General features: G+C 32.7%; 1 protein-coding gene across 1 annotated transcript in view; it reads right to left on the bottom strand.

Moving 5' to 3' along the window:
* The window catches only part of LOC124365625 (protein artichoke-like), a 28,009-nt gene that overhangs the window by 6,189 nt on the left and 5,967 nt on the right, over positions 1-15,853 (bottom strand). Inside the window, exons 6-9 of the mRNA XM_046821615.1 lie at positions 15,114-15,267; positions 12,587-12,802; positions 10,021-10,380; positions 1,062-1,330 (exon numbers count right to left, since the gene is read on the bottom strand). Of these exons, the coding sequence (XP_046677571.1) occupies positions 1,062-1,330; positions 10,021-10,380; positions 12,587-12,802; positions 15,114-15,267 (999 nt within the window). The remainder of the gene's footprint in view (positions 1-1,061; positions 1,331-10,020; positions 10,381-12,586; positions 12,803-15,113; positions 15,268-15,853) is intronic.

The following is a 15,853-nucleotide window of genomic DNA, read 5'->3' as shown; positions in this document are numbered from 1 at the left end:
TGCAAAAACATTTCATAAGAATAATAAAATTTAAAAATAAAATGGAGAGTTCAGCTCCAATTTTTAGAGATTTAAATGTGTTACCGATAAAAAATCTGTATATCTATAAAGTATTAAAATCATTTTATAATCAAAGCAGCAGTTTTTACAATGCAAATTCACATTATAGTCAGAGAAGAATAAACGTTCAAGTTCCGAGGCCCCATCTAACCTTGTTTAAGAAATTCTATCTTTTTTTAGGACCAAAGTTTTTTAATTGTTTACCAGAATATTTAAGAAAATGTAAAATCAAAAATAAGTTTGTTAAAATGCTTCGGCATGTTTTGTTATTGGAAGAAGATGTAGACAGGTTTTACAACACTATAGTATGATCATTACACTTTTAAATTGTAACTTTATATTATAATTTACTTGAACATCTGATCAACATTTCACATATATTTCTGTTTTATGTTACTTTTTTTAGAAGTTAATCTAGTTATAGTTGTTTTAGAGTGTATCATTACGAGGATCTGGTAGGGCAGTCCTTTTTTTCGAGTTGCTGTTTCTTTATGTGTACTAGTGTAATTCCCGAACAGGTATTTTGTTACCTCGGGCTTTATTGTTGATTTTAGTTTAAGATCTACTGTATGTAAAATGTACAACTGACAACAATAAAGAAATTTTTCATTCATTCATTTCATGTTTGGCTGGGTTTGGTGATAGATGTGAACCATTTTATAGAGGCTGTCATTGCTTGTCATTTGCTAGCCCCATTTTTATTTACTATTTATGAAATATTGTGGCAAATGAAGAGTTTTTGTTTTATATAAAGTGAATTGTAATAATTTGGATGAGAAACTTTAATGAAAACTGTATTAGTCTTTGCTCAATACTTGTAATTTAGAATTATAAATACATTGTTAATAAGGAAGCCGTCAAAAATTGCAAATTAATACTAATAGTATTTGCTCTTGACACTTTTTAATACATACTCACACAGGACATTTGTATGGTTTTTTTACAATCAAATGTCTTGATTCATTATTAGCATTAATGATTTGATCAACGTTATCCATTACCTTGGATATGGTGGCGTGAGGCAGTGAGTTACCGGAGAAATTCCACTCTGAACGATTGTACAAGCTCTCTTGAGCGAGTGATGGACTGCTGTAGTCCTCAGATTTGTTGAAGGGGTTGAAGATGGGCTTGAAGCCCCCCGCCACCCCAGGTAGCATAGGCTTGAAACCTTCATGTAGCACAGGTGGCAGCTGTTGTACCCTACCTCGACCTCTGTTACTGGTAAACCTTCCACGTCCATCTGTGTCCCTCCCAGAACCCCAGAAGCTGCCTGAAACCATAACTTTGTGTCACTAGTGAAATTGGATGACAAATTTTGAAGTAACTGCTGCAACAGTGCTTGAGTTGAGTTTTTGTATCCCCAGTTGTTCTTGTGTCTGATGACTGGCCCTACCCTTACCTTATCAGGTACAAAAATGTATAGGAAACTGTTTCAATCTAATTTTTTTAACCATCTTTAAGTTATGGATTGTTGTTTAACAACCGAAATAGTAGTATTACTGTATTTAACAACATATGCAGTATTAACAAGACATAATAACCACCTATGATTCTGTAGACTTTTGTACAGAAGTTTGCTCTAAAACATAAATATTTTTCAGTATTAATAATTATTAAAATAGAATATTTATGATCAATCAATCAATCAATCAAACATCTTTATTTCATAAAAATGTACATATCGTACAAGAAATAGTGTCAACAAAGTAATTGGTTTTAATTTAAACATTTACAATGTCTGTGAACAATAAAAACAAATGAGATAAAACAAGAACCTCTTTATACACAAAATTACACATTCTTAACTAGGTTCGTGCAGATTAGTTTAGGGGTTTTCGCCTTCTTCGGGCCAGAACAACATTAGTTCTAAATACAGGTTTTACAAACAATCATACAAACACTGAGCCTACAAATAAAAATATTAAAATTAAGTGTTTTCACCTTCTTTCAACTTTCATACCTGTTCTATTAGAGTAGTCATTAACAATTTTCTTTTGAATAAAACGAAAAGGGGAAAAGCACAATGTATTTCAATGGTTTCTTAGAGTAAGTAGCTCTTCAGTTGAGTAAAATGCAGATTTTATTAAAAAATTTTTTAATGATTTAAGAAATTTGTTCGGATTTTTCTCTTGTTTAATATTTTGCGGTAAACAGTCAAAAAATTTGTTTCCTTTAAAAGAAGTTTTCTTTTCAAAAAAACACAATCTATGTTGTTCAACTTGTCGATGTGATCTAGTATTATATGTATGTACATTTTTCCCTATTGTAGTTTTATTATTTAAAAGTATGAATTTTATTGTCTCAAAAATATATAAGCTATACACTGTAAAAATCTTCAATTCTGAAAATATATGTTTAACAGAGTCGGATTGTTTCAAATGGAGCATAATCTTTAAGGCCCGTTTTTGTTGGATTAAGATTCTGTCCATATTTCGTTTTGTTGTGCCATATATACAAATACCATAAGAAATGTGGGAGTGGATTAAGGCGTAGTAAATAGATTTTAATGTTTTCTATGTTACATGATAGTGCCATTCTTCTTAGAGCATAAAGGCCACTTGATGTTTTGCGCATAACAAGATTTACATGCTCATCCCACGTTAAGTTTTCATCTATAACTAATCCTAGAAATTTAGTTTCTTGTACTTGGTCCAGTATCTTATTTTCGACAAATATTGTGGGCCGTAATTTATTCTTAGCTTGCTTTGTTGAGAAGGAAATAAAATTAGATTTACTAGAATTCAAAAGGAGATTTTTACTGTCCAAAAAGTCTTTCACCAACGACAAGCCAATGTGAGAGGAAATTTCTATTTGCTCTTCACTTTCCGCAGTTACAATTATGTTTGTGTCATCCCAAACTTTATTATCATTGCCCCATACTATTCCAGGTAGACCTTTCAAATAGCATAGGAACAGTAATGGGCCCAATATCGATCCCTGGGGGACACCATATTGAACAGTTAAAAGACGAGAAGCATATTTTTCCTTATATCTAACTTTTACATTTTCTTTATAATGATTAATTTCAACAAATTGTTTTCTTTCTGACAGGTATGATTTAAAACCATGTCAATTCTGTACTTTTCACTCCAAGAGTATAAAGTACATTCAGTAACTTACTGTGTTCAACACTATCGAAGGCCCTTGACAAATCCAGAAAAATGCCAATTATTTTTTGCCCTCTATCAACAGATTCAATTATTGATTCAATAAACTCAACTCCTGCCGTTGTAGTAGACTTACTGGACCTAAAGCCATGTTGTTGTTTATCTAATAGCTCATTAGTTTCGAGATAATTAGAAAATTGACTATATACTACTTTTTCTAAAATTTTTTGAGAATACTGGAAGTACCGATACTGGTCTATAACATTTCACATCCTCTAAATTACCCTTTTTAAATATAGGTATAACTCGGGCTATTTTAAATTTATCTGGAAATATACCTGAGATTAGGGAATGATTGATTACATGAGTTAACGGAATACAAATAAAAGGCAAAGCTGCCTTTACAATTGTAATAGGAATGTCATCGTATCCTGAAGAGTACTTATTATCGAAGGATGTTATTATTTTTGCAATTTCATTTTCTGTTACCATTTTGAATTGAAATTTTGTGTTGACTTGACTAACATTTAATAAAGTAGCTTTTGCCGAGTGCTCAATGTTTGGGACTACTAGATCTTTAACTGCATTCACAAAGAATTCATTAAATGTTTCACATATAACAGATGGATCAGTTATGTAGTGACCCAGATGAAATAATTTAGTGTTTGTGTAGGTTTTTGACAGTTTTCCAGTTTCTAAATTTACTAAGTTCCATGTAGTTTTAATCTTATTTTTTGAATTCATAATTTTTTTCCTCAAAGTATAACTGTTTATTACTAATTACATTATTTCGTAGATCTTGCTTTTTACTTTTGATTAATAATTTTAATTCGTTATCTTTACATATTCTAAATTGAGACTCCAAATAAGTTATTTCAGTTTGCTTTAGTTTTAACTCCTCATTAATCCATTTATTTCTACTATCCAACTTTTCTGTAATATACAATTTTGGAAAATTAACATCAAAGTAATACTTAAATATATTGTAAAAACTATCATATTTAAGGGGAATGGTAGATTGAGAGACATCTAACCAATGTTCTAAGCTTAATTGTTTGTGAAATATGTCTATGTTACTTTTATCAAATTTTCTTACTTGTTTTCTAACTAGAGTAATATTTTTTGATTCTAAATCTAACAATTCCATTATTTGGCCATCATGATCAGAAATATGAGTGATTGCCCCAATTACATTTAAACTATTGGGTTCTATATTGGTGATGAAGTTATCAATTGCTGTTTTTGAATGTTCTGTTACTCGAGTAGGGAAATTTACCATATACCTCATACCATAACCAGATAAAACATTTACAAATCTAGTATAAGTGTGGTTTTTTACTAAAACATCCACATTAAAATCTCCAGCAAGAACAATTTTTTCAAATTTTTTACATAAAATGTCTAGTAAAATTTCTAAATTTTCAAAAAAGATGTTTAAGTTTGAACCATTTGGGGATCTGTAAATACATCCTAATACGAAAGAAAACCCACTATTTATGATTTCTGTCAAGCAACATTCAAATTCTTTTTCTACTAATATTGATTGAAAATAAGGGATTTCTACAGCTTTAAAGTTTACATTTGTATGAGTCAAAATTATGACACCTCCACCCCGTCCTAGGTTTCTTGAAAAATAAGAAGCTGTTACATAATTTGAAATTTTTAGCAAGTCTATTTCTTCTTTTATCATCTTATGCTCGCTTAGTGCAATTATGTCCGGTTTTGATTCAGTGAGAAAAATGTCAAGAAGATCCAGACGAGATGGAAGGTGTTGAACACTGTGATGTAATATTGAAAGGCTTTTATATACTGGATTACTTGAACAACAAGAAGTTTTTTTGGATATGGAAAGGTTAGGACTTATTAACAGGGGGGTGTTTGCTGTGGTACTAGGGAGTTTAAACAAGATGAAGGGTTCTTGCCAGGTGTCAAGGGAGCTTGCAGTGACTTGGTGGGGACTGTTAATGGCGGGAAGTCTGAACAATGCAAATGAAATGAATTCAAGTTAAAACTAGACTGGGTGGAGACAGGAACACTTTGGGAGGTGCCGAGGTCTTTGGTCGCCGGCGTATCTGCAGATCCTGCCTTCTTAATCTCCTCCTTCAGCTTCCTGACAAATACTGCGTGGGAAAGTCCATGATGTAATACTCTACGAGCAGTAGACTGTTCCTTGGTGACCACCACCACCTTTGCCCCTGTGGTCTGATGAAACTCATTGATGTTCTTGGCAAAGTGCTCTATCTTGACATGGTCTCGGACACAACCCAAGGGCGAGCATATTAACGTAGAAAAAGTTCTACTCTTAAAGTCATGAGTAAGGTCATGGAACGCCTTGTTGTAATCATCCCTTGAAGGCTTGTCATTGAAGTTATCCTTGGTTATTAGGCTGTAGACTCCCGCTGCCCGCGGACCATCCCTCTGGTAAGCCAGATGCTTGGTGAGGCAATCCCTCCATACAGGTTTTCCAAATTGCTTTGCAAACACAACCGCCACCCCTGCAGTCATCCTTCTGTCTGATGGAAGTCGCCTGAGATTGTATGTGCAAAGGCACAAGACTCGTTGCTTTTCAGGTTCTCAATAATCTCCCCCATGTCCCCCTCCAGCACCTGAATTCCCGTTACAGAGTTCATAGACAAATTTAGTTTTTCTTCATGAATTTGTGTTCTTAAGTTGTCTGTATTGATTTTGGTCTCTCCGCAGATACTGTGTTTGATCATTTTAGACAATTCTTTTTTTCCTGTACGGTTGAAGTGAATCCCTTTTTTTGTGTACATATGCCTAGGTAAGATGTTGACAGGGAGAAAATCTGCATCTAGATGTTGAGAAAGAATTTTTTCCAATTCCATGTTTATGTAGGCTATCCGGTTATTCAACCCGGGGACATCATGTCTGCAGGGTATTGCAGCAATTCGAACTGTGGTATGTGTTGTAAGTTGAATAATATCTTTGAAAATGTTAATAAGTTTGTCTTCCTTATCCACAATATCATCATTCGTTCCCCCAATAATTATAACTGAATCATCTTTCGTGAAGTCTTTAGTCAACAGTTTTAAGTCTGTGACGACACTTTTTAGAGTTGCATTGGGTTTGTATATACAAGAAATATTTACATTACTTTTAGGCCAGATTTCAGCAAGGTTTTTATACATCTCTCTCCCGTGGCTGTCAGCAAACATCAGTATATTGGATTTATTTTCAGTTGTTACTTTAGGGTTTGAAGTTGGAGGCACCTGTGATTTTTTATTATTGGTATTATTACTTTTATTCTCTTCAGGTTGTCTTATTTTACTAATATTGTTAGTTGTTGGTAAGAGTGCCTCTGTTATTTCTTCATGAATACTCGTTTCAGTAGTTTCCAGTAAATCAAAACGGTTGGCCAGGCTGATTGGATCGGAGCAAAACTTTGATCTATCTAGATCCTTAGAAAATTTTTTTGGGAATTTAAAATTATTTTCTTGAAACTGTTTGATGTCATTTTTTAGTTTTTCATTTTGCAAATTGGTACTCTCAAGCTCATTTTGTAGCATACCAATTATTTCCCTGTAGGATTGAAGTTCTTCAGTGAATGTGTGTTCCAAGAGCTCAACATGTTCATTCAATCTTTTAATCTCCTTAGTGAGAGTTTCGTCTGGTAAGGGACAGGGCTGAATAGCTTCTATAAGCTTGAGATTTTCTTTTCTAAGTTCATTTACTTTATTTTCCAATAATTTTTATTTGCATGTTGTTAGGTTTACTTTCATTTGAACTCTGAATTGCCTTACAGACTCTGTCACTTGGTGGATGTTCAACATTAACTTCTACATGTTCAACATATAGCTGATTTTTTGAGAATAGAAATTTCTTTGTTTTTGTTTGTTATTTGTTCATCTCTGGATTTTACTTCCTCTTCATAAAACTTATTTTTTTCCACTAGAGTTTTGACTTCATTTTGTAGGCTATTTATTGTTTCTTCTGCTTCAGATTCCAAAAGTTGAAGAGATAGTTCTGCTTGTTCCTTTTGAAATTTCAACTGAGCCATGTCCTCACTAGCTTGTATTAAGCTCTTGCCTAATTCATTAAAACTTTCATTGCTAGAATTAGTACTACAAAAAATCTCTTCATTTTCTGTACTGTTGAGGGAAGATTGTGGAAGATTCCTACTTTCTACTATGTTGTTTGGTGTACTGGAATGAAGATTTATTTGTGTTTGAGTTTGTGTGTTTGTTAAAGAGCTAATTAGATCCTGAACTGATTGAGAGGGTTGCTCTGGAATATGAGCTGTAGGCTGAACTACTGTTAGGTCAGAATTGTCATTTTTTTGCTTCTGTTTATTTGTTTCAATATGTTTTAGGACACTTTGTTTTGATCTCAACTTTGTTGTTCCATTAGGGAAAAATAATATTTGTCAGTTTTTCCTTTTGAAAGTCCAGTCTTCCTTGCCACTTCTGTTTTTGTCCATCTATCAGGGGTTTTTATATTGTCTTTATTTCCCATATTATTAATAAATAAAACTAATAGTGTATGTATAAATATTAAATAAAACAAGAAAAGTAAAAAATTATTTCTGTTCAGAAAATATTAATTTTAAATAATTAGAGTCACAATAGTAGGTAGCTAGCAAAAATTAGTTGCCTTCACTGTGATTTGAACCAGGAATCTCAAGTTTATGAATCCAGTACTCTACTGCCTGAGCTATACTGCTCTTATCAGAGAGGCTGCAGATAAGATAACAAGGCTTGTCAGTTTGACAGTGCTGTTAGTTGCTAGCATGTTATTGATAGCATGTTATCACTGGAATGTCCAAAACTGATTAAACTATTTTACATTAAATGTATTCTGAAATAAAAATGTTTTCTTCAGGAGAGTAAGTTTATCACTTCATTATTATTAAAATCAAAATTAATTTACACTAAGGATAAAGTATATTCTTAATTTCCTACTAGTACAGTAGTAGGCCTAAAATGCTTGACTTTTGAGGTTATTTTTCCTTAAGATTAAAAATATGCTATTTAATAAATCAAATATAGCAGACAGTTACACCTATTATAAAAATCACTGTAGTCCACTACAAACTTCTGATCTCTACAGTTTGAAACTTTATCCTTGTTTATTTCACCATTAAATCACCAGTTAAAGACGACTGTACCCCCAAGTCACATACTCACTGTAATATCACATACATCACATTTTTAATGTGATTTTAATTAATTTTTAATTTAATGATCATCTTAATATTTTTAAATACTTAAGTAGCAATAAAATCATATGTTTTATGATTAAAGATTGCCTTACTTGCCTTGTCAGAACATTGCACTGTGTGCCAAGGTTATTCATTGATAGTATATACAGTACTTCTTTGTTTAAAGTTTGTTAATGACGATGGAATACTGCAATGGAATTCTCCTGCCTAAACTCCGAGTAGTTATTGGATATGTTTTTCTTCTCTTATTTTCTTCTTTGTTTTGTTAAGTATTAATTACTCTCACACCTGATGAAAACGATAGATTTCAATCTTCGAAATAGTGTGTTATACATATTATAGCATATAACGATGGCAAATGTCTGAAATTCTATTATCCTTTCAAACAACAACAATCAATAACATCACAATACACAAACAACAAACTGTATCATAAAGAAGTACTGTCAGTACCGCATTTCCCTATAGGCCCACTAGGCCCAGGCCTAGGGCGCAAAATTTTAGGGGGCGCATAAATTTTACACAGTACACAAAAGAAAAAAGTTGCGGCGGCGGGTGGTGTTGGCGCTCGGCGGGGCGGGTGGCCAAGGTCAACTAGGTCTCTCCTATATATATATACTATTGTAATTATCTTTCATGAAAATTACGTAATTAAGAAATTTACTGGATTTCTACGTCAGTGTAATCAGAGTCCTCTGGGGGGGGGGGCGTTCATTGGTCTGTAGGCCTAGGGGCGCCGAATTTGTAAATGCGGCCCTGAGTACTGTATATACCTTCAACCAATAAAATAGCTAATACACTAGATATGTCTCCTATGTAAATTTCCAAATTCGCAATCCTCTTTATCTAAACCAGCAGAAATTTCTGGTGTGTTTTAGTATGGGTGTTTTGGTTTCAGAGATAATGACCCTGATGATCCTGCCCACATGTTCTCTATGAACCAGTCATAATGGAGACTCTATTTTATGTGTTATTCTCAGTTACAAGATTTATAGTACTATTAATTTTTTGACTGCAGGTAAAGGTTATCATACAATATGTAGTATTTTATGGTGAGAAGAAATTTAGATTCAACTGTTTAATTCAAATTTTTTATCAATGAAAGCAATGTTTATCGGAGGAACGGAAAATACTCATGGTGATGAGCACAGATTAAGTTTATAACTAACCAAAGGAAAATCAATCCTGTATGGATAATGTAATTATTATTCCAACTAATCTATCATGGTCTATTTTGTTTTTATTATAAAGTTTCATTAAATTATTGAAAATTAATTTGTTGGAATAAACAAGTTGTTACCAAGATGAAGAGGTTTGATCATTATGAACATAAATATCTAGAAATATGCATCTCAATGTATATATAAATATAACAATCACAATTTTGCAATGATTTTTGTAATATACAGAAACTTTTAATTTGACATCTCTCGTATTTATGAAAATATTGGATCTGATTTGAATGAAATTCAATTTATATTTGATCTTGGTTTTATCAAAATTTGTGTCCTTAGCCCATTTGAATTAGACTGATTCCACTGATCCAAAGTCGATAAGTGCACTCCATGAGATTGTACCTTTAATTACAAGTCAGTTTAAACAAATATGTTATATTTTGATATACTATGTACCATAGTAACTCAATATACTACTAAGCTTTTATCGGAGACTTACCAAGTGAAGGCAGTGGCATCCCGAAGAAAGTGAAGGCAGAGGAAGGTTGCCTGGTGTATACAGAAGGAGAGGGGGAGGAGGTAGTTGTAGTGACAGCAGATTTAGTTCCTGCGTAGAGGGTCGGAGTGTCCCCTGGGATAAAGTGAGAAAGAACACCAGGAGGAATGGTTTGCAGCAGGTTGGACTCTGTCGTAGAGCTAGAGTATTGAGATAAATTCAGGGGCAGGGTTGAGTTCTCCTCATACTCCACAAAGTCCTCGTAGAAATACTCTGACTCTTCTGGCAATGGACGGATTGTAGTTTCTTTACTACTGCTGTCAAAATAAGAGGATAACTGTTGTGTTGGCCCCACTCCTGGAACTGACACAGATCTTCATTAATGTATTTACATAACAGTTTTATTGTTCAGTCACAATTGGAAGTACTTCAGTTATGCAAGCCAATCAGTAGAGCAACAAAAATTTATATGCAATAAGTCGTGCAATTTGTGTTAACTACACCTACACCACTTTTGTTGTATTCATTTTGATATCTATAAAGTTTGTTGCAGGATGAATTTTTTTCTTCTCTGTACCCACCACAGCTGTATGCTGTTCATGCAACCAACAAAATGTAAACAATTCCAGTACTTCATGTTTTAAAATTTCAGAAAGGTTTATCTTTGTTTGCTAACTTATATATTGAAATGCTTTAATGTGTACATACAGTAGATTCCCACAACCACTTTATATGAAGAATGAAATCAATATACTTTTCTAACAAATAATTTTCCATAGAGTAATGTTATTAGTACTTACTGAACGGCAGATAAAGAAAACGTTTTAAAATTAGAGTATTTTCATAAAATAAAATAAAAATTACAAAATAATCTCCTGAAATGGCTGTGACTTATGGGATGATGACAAATGAAGAAGGCAGTTTTTATGCTTTAAAACTTGTGATAAAAAATGTGTGTTACATGTAAAACTTGAATGTATAAAACTCCATGTGATGCGATTTTATATATAAATGAGAGCTAAATTAACCAATACATTTATCTGATAATAAGGTCATTTTTATGCGTTTTAGAATGTTACAGTTATAGACAATCATAAAACATTTATTTTAATAAAGACATAACAGTTGTCCATCTTGAGCTTTTTCAAAGCATTGAGCTCTGACAAGCAGTTGGAAAGCCCAATATAGCCAGACGGCCTCGTGTACTATACTCTACTGACAATAATGACAAGTTCTTTGCCCACTTCTTTCTTGTTTAACATAACTCTCTGACAGACATTTCCATTTTATAATAACTCTTACAGATAAATATGCAAAAACAATGTATTTTATGATCAAAAAAGGAAAGAACTATAAACATCCTAATAATGACAAGAAAACACTTATGCTGTCTAATTATCAGCATCAGGTCATCAACAAAGACAACTAATACGTAATAAACAGTATACTACTGTATTTAAAATCTTAGGTAAAGAACGTGAGCAGGACAAAGTGGCTCAGTAAGGTAAGATTTTGGGTGGATCAGGGAATCCAGAAAGTGCAGAGTAAATCAATTGAAGCCTGAGATGAGACAAGAGTCATCTTTACCTGAACATCCTTGACACTCATACACAAACCTTTTATTCAAGCAGCTGATCAAGAAGAAGACTAAATTTTGTAATATAATTGTAGCATTTTGGTTCTCCAAACTTTCTTCCTATTATCATCAATACCGAGCTGCTCCTCTGTAAGGTATAGTTCACACAGCTATTACAAACACCGCACTTTCATGGTTCTTAGTTATGCACATGACTACCAGGAAAAGACTGGATGGAGGCTTTTCAGTCCAAGACCATCCTGCCTAGTATATCTCGGTTTGTGAGCAGTATTGACATTCTGCACTCCCTTGGCCTCCTAACTATCAAGGACACCTGGTTATACATATTCTAGAGCCAGAGTGGAAGCATATCCTGGAATGGAGCACCAGAAAGGAAAGAATGCTGTAGCCAAGGTCATTCTTGGGTTACTGACTCTAGTCTACAAGAAATCTCACACCAGGTTAACTAACAAATGCACAACTGTAATACTACAGTAAAGTGACTAGTACTATATATAGGTCACTCTGGACTCTGCACCAATATTATATCAAATCAATAGCTTTTTTAAAATCAGATAAGAGCTATCCAGCTAGTTACGGGAATTATTTACAAGTGATACCCAGCAGGAGAACACAATTATCATCAGCCTGATGGTCTGCCCATAGCAGTTAGTCTATATAGTCTGACAGTTTATAGTCCAAAATGTTATTTAATAGCTTCTTCTTTATGAACAATATTGTTTGCACAATGAATGGAATTTTCTGAGAGGTTTAGCATCAAAGGTTGTAGTATTTCTTCTAAAGTTTCTTTTTATGACTTCCTGCCCTGGTTTTTGGTAGAAATATGTATATTGCATTCTTGACTTTGTGTTGTCTTGCTAATCCCAATGTAGTTGTGATACAAAAAAAGTAAAAATTGTCATAACTTAACTCCCAACCATAATCACAGATGATTTCAAAAAGTACCTATGTTTTTCCGTGTAGCATTTTTACCTGAGGAGTATCCTGATTGGTTTTCGCTAGAAGTGGCCTCACAGCCGAGTGAGGTAGTCTCCTCCTGACGAGCAAGCCAGCTGCATTCCTCGCCCCCTATCCTCACATGTCGCAGGTAACTACCATCATGACACCGGGGTTCCATGTGGAGATGCGGGGCCTCTCTTATCCATCCCTGAAGCCACATCAATCCACAGCTGCACTGCAGGGGATTGCCTGCCACAATGCAATGCTTTGATCACACAGACACGCAACACTTGTTCTGCTAAGTGTTCTACATAGAGATCAAAGTGATGGAATTAAAAGAACAGAGCTAAACTCAGGCCACAATGAAGTGTATGCATGATTGAAATCTGTAGCCTTATCTTCCCCATCTATGACAATAGTAATCATTAGTAGGCCTAAATAGTATTTCCCTAATAGAACTACATGTTTTTGTTCTGAAATTTTTTATATTTATTAGCTTGATGAAGATTTTACAATAATTATTTGTATGTGAGTTGGAGTCTAAGGTGTAGAATTTGGTATCTGAGTTAGAGATAGCACAGGTCAAGTCCTGTCTGTGACCGTTGCCTCCTTTTTAGTAATTTTATTATACCAATTCTCCTTATCATGTTTTATAAGATCAGGCTCAGATTAGTGGTTCATAAGGACATCAGCACAGAATAAGGCTAAAAAGCGAATTAGCATCTCCTAAAAAAAATACAAGAGCAGAAAATTAATTCTTTAACAGTTATCATATATTAGTAAATTTATAAAAAAATATTAGATTTGTAAATATAACATGTTTTTATACCTCAGCTAAAAAATAACAAGAAAAATACTGAATTTTATGGTAAAATAAATGTAATTTTCAATTGGGAGAAAAGTTGACTCTTCTTTGATTTAATGCAATCAATCTTGAATAAGCCTTAGTTTGTTTGAGAAAAGCCCTTATCTCCATAGTACTTTCTACTTTTTACACTATGAGTGATAGTTAGGAATTATACAGACAGGAATGCTAGTCAAGTTATCTCTACTTTATTGGTTGCTGGTGTTAATGTAAACGTATCAGCTGTGATAAATTAATCATTATTTATGTTATTTATATGTGTTGCAGAACTGCTATTAGTGTGGTTTATTAATTTTCCTTTATTTATTTATATTTAATTAAATGCATTAAAATTTAAAAGTTTATTTTAAGCCAATAAGTTGTTTCTTTCGTTATGTTCCTTGCATTATATATATTGTGTGGGAGCCAAAGTTGAACCACTTCAAGCGAAACGTCTATAAAACAAAGGTATCAAAAAAAGGGAAATATTGCTTTTGGTAGAAATTTTGACTTTCCAATTTTTGACCTTGCAAACATACAAAGATTGTGTGGCAGAAATTTGGTTCAGTAAAGCTAGTTTTGTTTTTTAAAGCATAGAGAGCGCTACTATTCTAAATCTTTTGTTCAGAGTTTTAATCCATTTTAACTATATATTTATAAGTACCTAATTTTTATGAATTACATTTAAAACGTTAAGTAGTTGTTATTATTATTAAAGTTTTCGATTATAATAATTATAATCGATTTCCTTTGTTTGTCACTAGATAACGTACAACCACATGTTTGAAGTGGTAGCAGATCATAGGATTGGCTGCAATATCTTCTCATAGACTGATATGTAATCAAAGGTAGAACCAATGAATAGTACCGATAAATTTGATATTGGTTCCATGACATAGATAACGGAAACTAGATCCATATCCATTTTCATTGAGCTAGGAAGACATGAATGAATGATAATCAATTTTTGGCTCCAACAACAGAAAAAGAATCAAATCTAATGTAGACATATGTAGTATGTGCTTCAACTTGTGTTTTAGATAGACTTTCTAATCTATTTTTCTTTCTTTGCTCTATGCAAAAGAGGCTAACTCCACAGGCAAAATACTTAATGGATTTCCAATGATGAGTACATTTGAAAGCATAACTAATTATGTTCCATGTCAGAATGAGAAGATTTCATTGTGATACATAGTGTACTGTACTTCAGGTAACAGTTCTGGTATGAATCTAGTAGAAGATTTGTGGGCCATGGTGAAAGAGATGATGTATTATTCACTAATATAAGTTTAGTCCTAGTTGAGCTGCTGATTTAAGTGAGATACCATGAGAAGAAAAAATGTATATGATTGGTTTACAGAATGACATTTAATATTTCTTTAATAATTTATCTAATATTTTTCTTTTAAATGTACAAAATAAACATTTAATAATATATTGTGTATTTTTTTAATACTGTACTGTGTTTCATTTAATAGTATGGCCTTTTTAGATATGCCAAGGCCACATAATTTTTTATTTGACGTTGTTTGGTTTGATATAGATAACACAGACCTTATATATACTGAATCCATCCATGTTCAGCCAGGAAGAATATCAGTAAAATACAATGTTATGGTAAATTTACTGCTTCTAATTCAACCAATGTTACATTTATGTATTTTTATTCAAAACAGTTGATTTACAAAGCATTTAAAAAATTGGAGCTCATCCTACCTTCAACATCCAAGGAATACATGGTGTGGCGCAGTGGTTTGAACGTAACTTCAGGCAGAGACGTCATTTTGTTGTTACGCAAACTTAATACCCTCAACCTAGACATCTTACGGAAAGGGGATCCATAAATATTGCACAGTCTGTTGTCATCCATCTGAATAAACATACATTTTATTATTAAAAATATTTAGAGTTTTGAGAAAAATAGAATGTAATAGGTTAATAATTTTAGTATTGTAGGTATAACTTATTCCTTGATTCAACTAGTAGTATTGTTTAATTTTAACAAGTCATTTCAAAAAACGAATCAATTCAAAATTAAATTAAATATTTATTAATGACTCCAATATTTTTCTTAAGAGTTAATAAATTCCACAAGACTCAAAATACTTTTTGATGTTTTATATTACACAATATACTACCCCTTTATTAAATCCACAGTGTTGTAAAATGTAGCGAACACCAAAATGGACTCATGACATTAAAATGGTCGGAATAAATTGTAATTAATAATATTTTCTTCAATGTTATTTAGATTTTTTGTTAGCTCAAGTTCAAGTTCAAAAAACAAGAACATTAGTGTAATTAATGCTAGGTACTGTCAAAATGTTGTAAAATTTGAACCCATAAAATGTGTATCTATAATGCAGCAGTTAATATTACATTGATTATTAGTTTTTGAAAACCAGAATAATTTTTTCTATGAAGTGACAACCGGAAAATTGTTGTGAAATCGTTAT

This window comes from Homalodisca vitripennis, chromosome 6 (assembly GCF_021130785.1).
Source record: "Homalodisca vitripennis isolate AUS2020 chromosome 6, UT_GWSS_2.1, whole genome shotgun sequence".
In the NCBI taxonomy this organism is placed as follows: domain Eukaryota; kingdom Metazoa; phylum Arthropoda; class Insecta; order Hemiptera; family Cicadellidae; genus Homalodisca; species Homalodisca vitripennis.
Note: the sequence above shows the minus strand (reverse complement) of the source record. Positions and strands in the feature narration are given on the sequence as shown.